Source organism: Saimiri boliviensis, chromosome 7, assembly GCF_048565385.1.
Source record: "Saimiri boliviensis isolate mSaiBol1 chromosome 7, mSaiBol1.pri, whole genome shotgun sequence".
Classification (NCBI taxonomy): domain Eukaryota; kingdom Metazoa; phylum Chordata; class Mammalia; order Primates; family Cebidae; genus Saimiri; species Saimiri boliviensis.
In genome coordinates this window covers 27993976-28008579 of record NC_133455.1, presented here as the reverse complement: position 1 = coordinate 28008579, position 14604 = coordinate 27993976, and the positions used below count along the sequence as shown (strand labels likewise).

Below are 14604 nucleotides of genomic sequence, written 5' to 3'. Positions count from 1 at the left end.
TGTGGTTAGACTCTGGGTTATTTCCAGTTTTGTATCATAAACAATGCTGCCATTCTTGTATGTGTTTCTTGGTGTACTTGTGCAAGAGTTTTTCTAAGGAATTGTATACCTAAAAGTTGTTTACTGGATTGTAGCTTATGCATATGTGCAGCTTTTCAAGATGATGTCACATTGTCTCTCTAGATACAGAATATATATACATATATATATGTGTATGCCTCCCATAATACATTCGAAAATCACATTAGAAATAAAATTGTATTTCCAATTGGCCAACACTAGTATTATTGAACTTCATTTTTTTTTTTTTTGGTAAATTTGTGAGTATAATTAGTTTTGATTATGATTTTTAATATTTAACTCCTGATTGTTAGTGATGGTAAATATCCTTTCAACTATTTATTAACTGTGTTTCTTCTCTTGTGAAAAATCTGTTCATGTCTTTTCATTTTTTTTATTTTATTGGATGTGTGCCTTTAAAAAATAAAATCTTTCATTTGTTTTGGTCTTCTTATATCCTGAACACCATTCACTTGTACCTGGTGGATATTTTGTGATACATCGGCTTGTGTTTTTATTTTCTTTGTAGTGACTTTTGGTGAACAGAAATTCTTAATTTTAGTATAGTTGAATTTATCAGCCCTTTATTTACTTTGTAAGATTTTTTGTTTTTTGAGATGGAGTCTCGCTGTGTTGCCCAGGCTGGAATACAGTGGCACCATCTGGGCTCACCACAACCTCTGCCTCCCAGGTTCAAGTGATTTTCCTGCCTCAGCCTCCCAAGTAGCTGGGACAACAGGTACATGCCACCATGCCCTGCTACTTTTTTTATTTTTTAGGAGAGATGGGATTTCCCTGTGTTGGCCAGGCTGGTCTCGAACTCGTGACCTTGTAACCTGTGTGCTTCAGCCTCCCAAAGTGCTGGGATTACAGGCGTGAGCTGCCGCGCCCAGCCTGTAACGTTTTTTTGTATCTCATTTACAAATCCCTTCCCTAGCCTAAGGCCATAAAGATCTTCTATAATTTTGCCTAAAAGTTTTGATTGTTACAAAATTATTTCTGATTTTTTTTAGGCAATAGAGCATATGTTCTACAGGAGAAGCATGGTTGTGGCTGATTCAGTTTCACATATTACGCAGCACCTTCAGCATCAGGCTCTTAATTCTATTTCTGTGGCCAAGGTATGCAAATTATTATGTATTTAGTATAATTATGTTATCTTTTTTGTTTGTTCTTCTGTAGTTTTATATGTTTTCTGATTTAACCTGTTTACTCCATTCCTTCAAACATAATATGCTTGGTTATTTATCTCCATAGTATTTTACAGTTTTTACTTTGAGTTAATTGGCATTATCTTTTCTGTGAAATTGCAGCATATAATACATTAATAAACTTCTTTAAAAAAGACATTGCACTTTTGAAATTGATGCATCATTTAAAAAAATGATTTCTTATTAAATTAATATGGAAATATTAAAGTATGCCTAATACATTTGCTGTTTCTGACAGTACTAAGGGATCATATTATATAAGTAAAGTATAAAATATTATTAGAAGCTCAACGGGGAAAGTATTTGTATATGCTCTCTTAAATTGAATCATGGAAAAGATAAGAAGTTTTTCTTCTGAGTCTTTTGTCACTGCCTCAGAAACAAAACGAATAGTTTTCCCGCTTTATTTTTAAGAAAAGAGTGATTTCTGACAAAAAATACAGCGAACAGCGTCTTGATGTGCTCTCTGCTCTGGTTTTGGCTGAAAACACTCTAAATGGACCAAGCACAAAGCAACGGCGACTTATTGTTTCTTTGGCACTAAGTGTTGGCACACAGATGGTAAGGGTATTGCTATTACGGAACAGAAATGAGATCTGAGATTTCACAGTTCCCTTGTTATTGACCCTAGAAACCTTTGACTGCAACTTCTCTTTTTTCCCCATCCCTGATAGAAAACATTTAAAGATGAAGAACTCTTTCCACTTCAAGTAGTCATGAAAAAACTGGATCTTATCAGTGAACTTAGAGAACGGTAAGTAGGACTGCGATCTGCTGTAGTACTCTAAAGACAGGGTTAATAGAAACATTGATTTTCTTTTTAGCATAGCAAGAGAAGAAATAAAATCCAGATAGAGCATTAGTTCCTTTTTGTAACTTCTTTAGCGTGACCGAAATGAGACTGTGACTAGGGATCATATTTATTTAGCTTTGCTTCTACAGGAAGCATGTAGCCCCTAGAAAACCTCACATGAGAAAAAGCAGTGCAACCTCAGAGCATCTGGCAGACTCTGATGCATATTGTGATTATTATGTTGGGTATCTTTAGTGGACTTAAATCACTGCTTTATAACACAGTTCATCTATTTGTGTGAGAGAGATCCATGATATGTAGTGTTCTGTAATTTTATTTTCAGACATGAATTTGAATTAGATTGTTGAATTAGTTTTTGGAAGGCTTATTTTTATAGCTACGTCTGGTTTTCTTGTTTTCTTTTTGCTGAGTAAGCAGTAAATTTCTTGAAGGGAAACAGGTCTTTTGAATTTTTATTTCCAGCCGAATTAAGGTTACAGCACAATTTCCATTTAGTATTCATATTTATAACTTATTTTTTGTTTTGAGAAGCTAACATTTTTCTTCTTAGTGGAATTTAATTTTCTGCTCTTGGAAGAAATATTGAACCTTCTTCATTATAAGATATTTAATAATCATTCTGTTGCCCTCTAAGGTGCGAAATAGTCACTTGGCAAAGATTATAGACATGTTAAGTGTGGGATTTTGTTTGTTTGTTTGGTCACAGTTTTTTTTTTTAAAGCTTTTGCTTTCCAATTTAGGGTCAGGGAAAATGGAGCATGTGATGCAAGTATTTAAGTCTAGTAATAGCAAATAATATTGAAAATGAATTTATTTATTTTTATTTACCAAAACCAAAAATGATAAATAAATAAGTTTATTTTAAACTCTTCTATTGGAATACTATGCATATCATTTTTCAAGTATGGTTTACAACTAAAGCATATGTGCAGAATTCTGACAGTGTGAGGTGGAGTGTTTGTTACCTTTGTTTCTTTTCGATAGTATTTCTTTTGTGAATTTTCTATATTATGTTGTGTTAAGTGATGTAGGGAATGCAAAATGTGTGAGACAGAACTCTTGTAGTAGATGTCACTCCTTTCATATTGTTTTGAGATTCTTCAGTTTTGATGTGACTGATTACTGTTTTACATTGTAGAGTCCAAACACAATGTGACTGTTGTTTTTTATACTGGCATCGAGCTGTCTTCCCAATTTATTTAGATGATGTATATGAAAATGCTGTTGATGCAGCTAGATTACATGTAAGTAAAGAATAGTATAAAGAATAACCCCATCATTTAAAAAGTCACTTTATAAACCATTTTAGTTTAAAATAAATTATTTAATTTAATTTAATAAACTGTTTTAAAATTGACTTTTCTAAACTGCATATTCAGTGTTTATAGCCTGTAGTTAAATTTTATGTTTCTGTAAATGAAGTTAACATTAATATATTTAATTTCTTCATGTTCTTAATCATTCTCATTTCACTTAATTTTAGTTTGTCTTAGTAGTCTGACATTTACTCATCAGCAAATTATAATGAGAAACAAATATTTGATTTTTTTCTTTCTTTTTGGAAATAAGTATATTTGAATGCACTAGATAGGAAAGGATTAGTGATTGTGTGTTTTTGGTATATTTAGTTAAATTACATGCTTTAGGTTCTTTTTCTTAGTTAAGACGGTTGTGGAAAATCACTTTTCCTTCAGATTGAGGTTTTGCCTTTCAAGATAATTAACTTCTGTAATATTGTTTAGATTAGAGACTTGGTTTCTCTAAATTCATGTACATTTTAATTTTCTTCTTAGTACATGTTCAGTGCTTTGCGCGACTGTGTACCTGCTATGATGCATGCAAGGCATTTAGCGTCCTATGAGATACTTCTGGATTGCTATGACAAGGAAATTATGGAAATTTTAAATGAGGTAACATCATATTTGAGATTGAAAAGCTTAAAACATGTTTGGAATATAGTGGTTTGAAAAAAATGTCTGATTGAAGCAAACTATCAGTGAGTTAAAATTATTTATATACTGCTGGGTAGAACAAGGAACTATTTTTAGTTATAGTATCACTGTTATGCTAATTGGTCTGTAATTCCTAATTTAGAAATCAGACTAGGAATTAGGAAATTTTAGATTTACTTTTGTAAATAGATACTTTAATTTAAAGTTGTTTATGAGAAGAATACAAATGTGAAATAGGTTTGAATGTTGAGTCCTGCTGATGGTCCAGTTAAAGCAACTTAACTATTAATATTTTACTGAATTTTATTTACAGAGCTCCTAAGAGAAGGAAATTGTCTATTTAAAAGACTTAGTGTGTAATGAAAGTAATTTGAACCCAATATGCATGCTCCTCCTTTTTTTTAAGGAATTATGTATTATAAACACTGATATGTTTAACATTAAATTTCCATTTAGCAATATTTTTATTAGGAGGGAGGAATTAAAAATGAGGAAATTTTACAATATAATCCTACTTGGGTTTGATGAAATTGTGAAAAACTTTTTATAATTTCTTGTATTAAATATTCTTATTTAGAAAATAAAATACATGCCTGGCTAGTCATTTAGAACTCCTTGGTAGACCAGAAAAGATGATTAATTTGATTACCTTTAGCACAGTGAATTTTGTAATTTTTTAAATGGTTGTTACAAGGAAGCGTTTTTTTTTTTCTTTCCTGTCTTGCATGTCCTCATGACCTTTCCTCCTTTGTTGCTGGTTTCCATAAATTTTATGCTTTAAGTTGCATATTCATGTTTTTTATAATGGCACCATCAATCATTAGTTTTAGATTTTCTTTTCAAGAGTATTAAGCTTAAGGCATTAATTAAAATAAAGACGGAATTTAGGTAACTGCTTCTAACCAAAAAATCTATTGATTTAAAATGGAGCGTAGACATGTAGGGTAACAATACAATTGCAGTATCATTTTGAAAAATTAAAGTGTCAAATCTTTTGTGAATAGCATTTGCTGGATAAATTATGCAAAGAAATAGAGAAGGATCTGCGACTTTCTGTGCATACTCATTTAAAGCTGGATGACCGCAACCCTTTCAAAGTTGGCATGAAAGACCTGGCTCTTTTTTTCTCTCTGAATCCGATTCGGTTTTTCAATCGTTTCATTAACATTCGGGGTGAGTCTTTTGCTTTCATTCTTAGAGTCACATTCTCTATTTTTTTTTTTTTTTGCCATACTATTAAATAAACAAAACTTTGAGGGTATGTTTAAATTTTATATTGTAGTATTGTTATTTAATTACTTTCTGTTTCTTTTCTCATTTGTTTTCTTAATATCTTATTTTAGAGGAACAAATCTGATGTTCAAGGACAAGTTGTTTTTTCCTTTTTAGTTTCATTTCTCTTCCTTTTCTACTGTTTCATAAATTGAGTTTTTTTTTTTTTTTTGTAGCGTATGTAACTCACTACCTAGACAAGACTTTCTACAATTTAACAACAGTAGCCCTTCATGACTGGGCCACTTATAGTGAGATGAGAAACTTAGCTACTCAGCGTTATGGACTGGTTATGACAGAGGCACATCTTCCCAGTCAGACTTTGGAACAGGTATAGTATAAAATGTTTTTTTTTAAGCATACTCTGACTCTCGACCATAATAGTATTTTTTTAAGGAAGTCTTGTTTTTCTTTTTCCTGCTTCATTTAGTATGTGTTTATTTCTTAAGAAATTATTTGCCATGTAAAATCTTATGCTTGACAACAGTAAAAAATTAGATGTTGCTAAATTGCTTTATGAAAGAATTTACCACTGGCATCCTGCTTACATTCAGCCTTTTGTTGAGCATTTGAGATATATATATATGTATATATATATATATATATATATATATATATATATGTATAGCTTTTCAGAACACACTAGGATAGTGAGGTGACTTCTGTAGAATTTTAAGAAGTTCAATTAAAGTGAACAGTTAAGAATTCTAATCCTGGTTATAGTATATAAAATTTAATATCTTAGGAAAAATGGTTAAATTTACAAATGTGTTTGTTCTTAAGATGAGGAGTATAGGAAAACATTTAGTTTTGTTAATTCAATTAGTTAATGTACAGTATGACAGTATCTCATGAATGTAATAATTTATGTTATAAGATAATTTGCATGGAGTTCTTTCTGAGATGATCCAGATAATATTTACCAAAAAACATTTATTCAGTTCTAAAATTTGAGGATTCTAGTTTTCCCTTTATCTTGCTGCTTGTAGGGATTATTTCTAGCATTAGTTCATATATTCTTTCATTCATTCACTGAACTGTTTAGGAATACAGATAAATAGAAACAGTCCCAGCTCATGTACAGTTCAGTGGGAGGAAAAAATTGTAAACTATTTTTTAGATTAGAATATGATAAAAGTTATAATAAAAACTTAAAAAGGTATTGTGATGCTACTTTGAGCCCTAATTAGAAAAGGCTATGGAACCATTTATATGGTACTATTGGGTGTTCAGAGTTTTATCTGAAGAATGAAAGATTAATAGATAACTTGTACTTTAAAAGTGGTGTGGTGTGATCAAAAGAAGCATAACAATTTGGAATTAGACTTTCTAAAATCCCAAGGTCCTGCTGCTTCATAGCTATTTTGCCTCAGAGAATTTTCTAAGTTTCATTTTTGTTACTTGTGAAATTTAGAAGAATGATACCTCATATTTTAGAATTATATATAAGGAACCTTGCAAACTACCTGAAAAATTTTATGTATTTTATAAATGTCACAACATATCCTGACTACCTTTTAAAATCTGGCCATTAGTTTACTTTGTGGAAAAAAACGTAGAGAAGATTGTTGAAGAGACAAATATTCTCAAGGCTGGTGGGAGATGACTGTGGGTCATGGATCTTTGAATATTTAAACTTAACTGTTTCTGTCTATGCAAAAGATAAAGTAATAAGCAGCCAGGTTTCCCTAAGGAGATAGTCGTGATTGTCTTTTAAACTTTGGTAATACCTTTTATATAGTTCTTCAAAATAACTTAAAAATATTAGGAAACAATATAATCAGTTAAGTCACTATGAGGATACAAGTTTAACTGATTATTTTAATGAATTATAATAAAACTTTTCTGTGGATTATGTTGTAGGGACTTGATGTTTTAGAAATTATGAGAAACATTCATATATTTGTGTCCCGATACCTCTATAATCTCAACAATCAGGTGAGTAGGGTTTAGAAATTTTTTTTAATGTGGGTGGATGCACAGTGGGAAGGACGAGGGGCAAGGAATTAATTCTCATGGGTGAAAATTAAAGGAAACAAAAAATAATTGTTTTAGGGGCCTTATTTATTTCTTTGCTTTGATTGTACAGTTTGAGTATCCTTTATTTGAAATGTTTGTGACAAGATGTGTTTTGGACTTAAGATTTTTTTGGATTTTGGAACATTTGTGTAATACTTAGCAGTTCAGCTTTCCTAATCTGAAAATTCAAAATCTGAAATGCTCCAGAATCATAAACTTTCTGACCACTAACATGACACTCAAAGAAAATGCCCACTGGACCATTTTGGATTTCAGATTTTTGGATTAAGGATTTGGATTTCAGATTTTCTGATTAAGGATACTCACTGTCTTCCTGAATGCATTTTCAATTAAATTCTCTTTAATGAAATAGATTCTAAAATTATCTTTAGATAACTGTTTGACCAGTGTTTGCTATATGTTGTGTTGTTATAAGCATAAATTTGTTTCATTGCAGATTTTTATTGAACGAACAAGCAATAACAAGCATTTGAATACTATTAATATTCGGCATATTGCTAATTCAATTCGAACACATGGCACGGGAATTATGAATACAACCGTAAGAACTTTTCTGTGGGGGTTGGGTGGGTAATAGACCCCTGTTTAATAGTTTGGAAGATGGTTTTCACAGAGAATATTCCGGTAAATATAGACTACTAGTTTATATTTTACATGAATTTCGATTTATTTTCTGGTTGGCAATAATTAAAATATCTGGTGCTAAAATTGCGTTGGATGTGATGGGAGCTGTGATACAAAAGACACTTTAGGATAGCTTACCATCTCAGAGCCATCATTATAAATAGCATTAGATATTTGAGGACATCAGCACATTAATATATGTGTGTGCGCACATAAATATATGTTTATCTGTTGATTCTGTGATTTCGGAATGTTTACTTTTGAAAGTGAGTAATTGATAGTAATTTATTTAATGCTACTTATACCCTTTTTGGCACAGGGGTTACTAGTTATTTGATATCCATATAAATAGGAACTTACTAAAAATACATTGAATCTTCTTAGAAATGGGCATTCACTTGAAGGAGTCATTTGAACTCGTATGCTGTTTTTCCCTCTGTAGAAAAAGAGAAGTCTTTGAATTTACGTAGTTTTCAGTGCACAATTAATTTCTCCTTTAGGGGAGAAGACTGTGAATGCTTAAGTGGTACAATGTTATTAAACACGTTTGGAGTAGGGAACTGGGAGAAAATGGAAAGTTAACTTGGGATCATTTTAGTATACAGTGGGAAAGCATTGAAGATTTTGAGCCAGTGATATGATTGGAGCTCCATTATAGTGGTTATCAATATAGAAATGAAACATACAATTTTAAATTGAAAATAAGGAGTTATCCATGTAATGATCATGTTTGCACCTTTTGAGGATAAATGAAACTCTTAACTTTTGAGAGTAAGATCTTCCTTGACTTCTGTCATCTATCAAATGTTCATGTAACAGATATGAATGTATTTTATGTGTCAGGCACTGTGTTGGGCACTAGTGTGAAAAAAACATTTCCTGCTTTCATAGTAATCACAGGTATATAGATGTTCATTAGTTAATTACATCAATGAATGCAGATTACTGATGTCTGTTGTTGAAATGATCATAGAAATCAGAAGATGGCAGAATAGTTACCCACTATTAAGAGTGGGAAGTATTTTTAAAAAAGACTGCTAAGGAGATTTTTAAAAAAAAAAAGCAAAGGAAAAAACAAGGAGAGTAGTACAGAGTTTAAGGTACAAGGTAAGTTCTTGAAAATCAACCATTTCCATAATTGGGTAAATGAATACTGAGTAAAAAGGGTACAAATTTGTCAGAATCATTAGTAATACTTCAGAGTGGGTGGGGATGGAAATGAATTTAGGGTTTGCATCTGTAGGTTGCAATTAATCTCATGCTATTTTCATCTGTATATTAGAATTAATTTTATTGTGCTATTTTGACTTTAATCTCAGCTCATACCTCACTTTCTTAGGATTTTCTGAGTCTAGGTCAGGGCCTTTTGTTATTTATTCTTAAAGCACACGCATACTTAACATTTTTAGAAATTATTGCAGTAGAGGTTTAATAATTTATTTAACAATACTTGTTTAAAATGTTTGTCACCTGTTCTAGAATATAAACTTTGTGAAGACAAGGACCATGTCTAGCACAGGAGAAGGCACATTGCCTTGCGTGTAAGAGGTGATCAGAAATATTTATGGATAGATAATCGAATGTGTGGTATCTTCAGGAAAGTTCAGACAGCACCGTGTTTACTATTGCTCTAGACCTGGAGATTAGCAATAAGTAATCTTATTGATGGAGAAACAGAGAAACTTATGACTGAACCATGGCTTAAAAACGAAGCTCTTCAGTCTGGTTTTGTGATTCTCACTATAGCTCTTAGTCCTATCATGAGAATGTTTTCCACTTTTTTCTCTTTTTTTTCTTTTTTAGTAAAAATATGTCAGAGGAGCTGAAAGTTTTATGAATTTGAGCAATAAAAAACTTTATTTAGATATTTTTCAGGTCCAACATGAAATAGACCTTCTAATTAGTACTTTATAGGTAGTATAAATAGGTAATTATTATACAGTAAAACTGATATGAATTGATTTGAATATTTATATATTTTTTAACTTTTTGAATTTTAATTTTATAGGTTAATTTCACCTACCAGTTTTTGAAAAAGAAGTTCTATATATTTAGCCAATTTATGTATGATGAACACATCAAATCCAGATTGATTAAAGATATTCGATTTTTCAGGGAAATTAAGGACCAAAATGATCATAAGGTAGGCTACCTATTCTTTTTAAGATATTTGTTTCAGCCATTGAGTATGTGACAAATATTTATGCTAAAATGCATTATTTAGATCTCATGGGGTTTTCGTTTTATTTTCCCTATAATTTCTTAACTCTGTGTTATCTGTAGGCTTAAGGTAAGAAAAAAGTTAAATGATCAATGTAGCCAGATGATACTTTGTTTTAAACATTTAAATAATACAGAGTGAATCAATTGAATATCCACCTTCATTTTTCTTTCAATGCCATTTTCTGGAGGCAGTTGCTAACAATGTAGTGTGATGGCTTTCAGATATCTTTGTGTATAAACATATATATTTATACACATATATTGATAGTAAAAATGAAGTAATATACATAGCATTTTGCACTGTGCTCATCACGTGTCAGTACATACAGATCTGCTTCATTCTAAGAGTTGATAGGATACATCCATGTATATCATAACTTACATAACCTTATTTAACCCTTTTCTGTTGACCAATATTTAGGGTTTTCTAATTTTCCCTTTTAGAAGCAGTGCTAAGTAACATCTTTACACATCTATCTATGTAAATATCAAGTTTCCGAAAACTTCCTTGAAGAGAAATTTCTAGGACAAAGAATATGAACATTTAAAATTCTGGTACATATTGCCTAGCAGTCCAGAAATACTTCACAATTGATATTCCCACTGATAATTTATATGAATGTTGTTGGCTGGGCACAGTGGCTCATTCCTGTAATTCCAGCACTTTGGGAGGCCTTAGGTGGTTGGATCACTTGAGGCAAGGAGTTTGAGAACAGCCTGGGCAACATGGGAAGACCCTATCTCTACTAAAAATACCAAGATTAGCCAGGCATGGTGGCCTATGCCATGGTCCTAGCTGCTCAGGAGGCTGAGTGTATTGTCCATTCTCATGCTGCTATGAAGAAATACCTGAGACTGGGTAATTTATAGCAGAAAGTGGTTTAATTGACTCATAGTTCTGCATGGCTGGGAAGGCCTCAAGAAACTTACAATCATGGAAGAGGGTACATCTTCACAGCGTGCCATGGAAGAGAATGAGTGCCCAGTGAAGGGGGAAGCCCCTTATAAAATCATCAGATCTTGTGAGAACTATCACTAGAACAGGGTAGGGAAAACTATCCCCATGATTCAGTTATCTCCACCTGGTCCGTTTCAGGACACATGGGGAACTACAATTCAATTGAGATTTGGATGGGGACAAAGTCAAACTATATCACTGAGGCACAAGAAGCACTTGAACCTAGGAGGTGGAGGTTGCAGTGAGCCAAGATCATGCCAGTACACTCCAGCTTTGGTGACAGAGCAAGACTCTGTCTCAGAAAAAAATGCTGTTGTCCTTTCACCTTCTAGGCTGAATTTTCCCATCGTGAAATGAAGAGTCTGTTGAATTGTCTTTAAGTGGCAGCAGGAGTATATAGCCATGTGGATAGAAAACCAACAGGCTTAGATGGGTCCTATATTTGATCTGCCATAGGAACTATTTTTATTACTTTTCTTAAGATTCACCTAGTTCCAGCTCTCTTGTATAATAATTGGTAGTTCTCTTCAATGTCAGAGTAGCAAAATACTACTTTCTCATAGAATTATATTACAGATTACATTTCTTAGTAGAGAATTGTATTAACTCATTTTTAGTGGAGCAGAAATTCCTAGTATTTAATATTCATAGTATTAAGAATTGCTTTCTTATTATTACAAAATGAATAACTTTTAAAATCTCCTGATAACCAAGACTAAAAAGTAGTTTTTAAATTGGTGATAGTTACTAGAAATGTTAACCTAGTGGATGTGTGTTCATTGGGAAGGAGTATGTTTCTAAGTCCCTAATACCTATTCAGCCCACAGAAACTTGGTCACACATCTGTGAACAAATGTTTCTGGGAGGAAATGGTTTCTTTTTTCTGTCTGTTGCAGTTGTTGGGTGTTAGGATGCGAATAATTGTGGTAAGGAAATTAGGTTAGTGGCATTGATTATTAGTCCCTTTAGCTAATGTCAAAAAGTAAAAAAAAATTATATTGACCTTTAACACTGGTAGTTTTTGTTCTACGAATTTTTAAAACTTAATCTTGAGTGATATTTTTAAGCACAATAAAATACAAAATTAGAAAGGAGAGTAATATTGGTATGGTTTATTTCGGGGAGATCTTGTGCTGTGGAAATCTTTATTAAAAGTAACCCTAAAATTTTCTGTCTAGTATCCTTTTGATAGAGCAGAAAAATTCAATCGAGGCATCAGAAAACTTGGAATAACACCTGAGGGACAGAGTTACCTTGATCAATTCAGGCAACTCATCAGCCAAATTGGTAAGTTATGATGAAAGTGTTGGGAAATCAAGTACAGATCCCCACAATCTATCTCGCATATTAACTATTTCACACTAATAAACAGCTCATGTGAGTGCCTGAGCTTAACTTTACTCCAATCAGGTATTTTTCTTACCCCAAAATTTGTAAGTATGATTAAACTGTTGCTGTGGAAATAATTGATATACTGTAGACTAATCATTTAAATAAAACCTTTTCAATTATAATAAAAGTTATTTAATAACTAACTTATCTCAAAGGTCATATTAATAATTGTAAACTGGTAAGTACCTACTGGATACCTACTCTGTTCAAGGCACTGTTTTGGGCTTCTAAAACATTACCACAAGTTACAGTCTAACTATGAAGGTATAAAATATTTACATGAAAAAATATTAAGTTTTATGTTACAGCATTTTACTTGTGCATATAGTAGAACTTGTCTTCTAATATATAGTATTTTATATTTAAAAGCAAGAATTATATTTCAAAATAATAATAGCTTAACAAAACTTTATACTTATTTGAGCTTTTCCCATACATTATATGTTCACAGTAACCCTGTGAGATATGCATGTAATTGTTTTGAAGATGAAAAAAGAGAAACTTAGAGAAAGAAATAAGTCATGTTTCTGAGACTTAAACCAGAGTTATTTAACTATAAGTCCAAATGGGTTTTATATTCTTGACAGTTCATATTAACACCAAGCAGTTAGTAAAATCTTATTGACTATATTTTGGGAAAATTTTGCCTCTTGAGATTTATTTATTTATTTATCAAGCATTTACTAAGTGTCTATTATGCCACATTTTCTGTTAGGTGCTGGGAATAACAGCCCCTTTGCTTTCAGGGAGTTTTAAATTTACCAGTGGGAAATATGTCATAAGCATTTCATTCTGGAGTAAAGTCACTGAATGCTAGTTAAGTTTTATCATTTAATTGATTTGCATATTAGATATTTCTATTATGTTTTAGTACAAGAACTTAGAGAATTTTGCCTTTGTAAATGTTTTATTGTAAACCATGCAATATGAAGTATTGTCAAATAAGTACTGTTTTCTTCGAGAGGACATTTAATATTAGGCAGCAAACTTATGGAGTAATAATTCTTAACCTTTTTTGAGAATCCGAGGAAGACTCTGGGATGATTCCCCTAGAACTGATGCCTATATGACATACTTGCACAATTTTGTATATAATATGCTACAGTCTGTATGCTTAAAGCTGGGGTCTGTGGAGCTCAGATTAAGAGCTGTTACTGTAGAGCAGTGTTGCTTAAGTTTTATTTATTCACATACCCAGAATTTTTGCATCCTGTGGATACTGTTACTTGTTTCATGTTTTTGTATTTTTTGAAAGTATAATTTTTCCTTAGAAATAATAGTTGTCAAATCATGGGCCTTAGAGTGCTAGTCATTTTCCCCCTAAATATATAATCACTAAAGTGCCTTCTAACGTCACCTTGGTTACCACCAGGTTGTAGTCCACAGTTGGGGAATACTATCCTTTTCGCTTGAATCCATTATTTTACTCTTTATTCTCTTCTTAGAAAATATGAACTCTTATTTTTTTGGGGACGGAGTCTTGTTCTGTCACCCAGGCTGGCTGGAGTGCAGTGACTTGATCTCCGCTCACTGCAACCTCTGCCTCCCGGGTTTAAGTGATTCTCCTGTCTCAGCCTCCCGAGTAGCTGAGACTACTGGCGTGTGCCACCATGCCCAGCTAATTTTTGTATTTTTAGTAGAGATGGCGTTTCACCATCTTGGCCAGGATGGTCTTGATCTCCTGACCTCATGATCCACCCACGTTGGCCATCCAAAGTGCTGGGATTACAGGTGTGAGCCACCACACCTGGCCAATATAAATTCTTTATCTTGGCTTATAAACCACTGTAATGTGCTTTTGAGTCTGATAAATATCTTGAGAAAAGGTGTAAAGGATCTGGGAGCAAAATGGAAAGCCTTTTTGACTAATAACTTGCCTGCTGAAATAATAATTAACATTTATTGAGCATTTACTGTGTGCCATGGCTGTTCTTAGTGCTTTATATGTTTTAACTCCTGTGAACCTTACCACAACATTTATGAAGTATTAACAAAAAATGTTTCTAGGTGCTGGTGATATTTATAACAGTAAACAAAGTCTCTGTCCTTGTTAAGCTT

At 32.3% G+C, this 14604-nt stretch overlaps 1 protein-coding gene across 2 annotated transcripts in view; it reads left to right on the top strand.

The window, feature by feature from the left end:
* The window catches only part of WASHC4 (WASH complex subunit 4), a 61925-nt gene that overhangs the window by 32799 nt on the left and 14522 nt on the right, over positions 1 to 14604 (top strand). For both annotated transcript variants that reach the window (XM_003929638.3, XM_010340240.3), the window contains 11 exons: positions 1074 to 1181; positions 1686 to 1832; positions 1946 to 2025; positions 3224 to 3329; positions 3879 to 3995; positions 5042 to 5210; positions 5486 to 5640; positions 7173 to 7247; positions 7786 to 7890; positions 9982 to 10116; positions 12333 to 12441. In XM_003929638.3, coding sequence (XP_003929687.1) covers positions 1074 to 1181; positions 1686 to 1832; positions 1946 to 2025; positions 3224 to 3329; positions 3879 to 3995; positions 5042 to 5210; positions 5486 to 5640; positions 7173 to 7247; positions 7786 to 7890; positions 9982 to 10116; positions 12333 to 12441 — 1306 coding nt within the window. The remainder of the gene's footprint in view (positions 1 to 1073; positions 1182 to 1685; positions 1833 to 1945; positions 2026 to 3223; positions 3330 to 3878; positions 3996 to 5041; positions 5211 to 5485; positions 5641 to 7172; positions 7248 to 7785; positions 7891 to 9981; positions 10117 to 12332; positions 12442 to 14604) is intronic.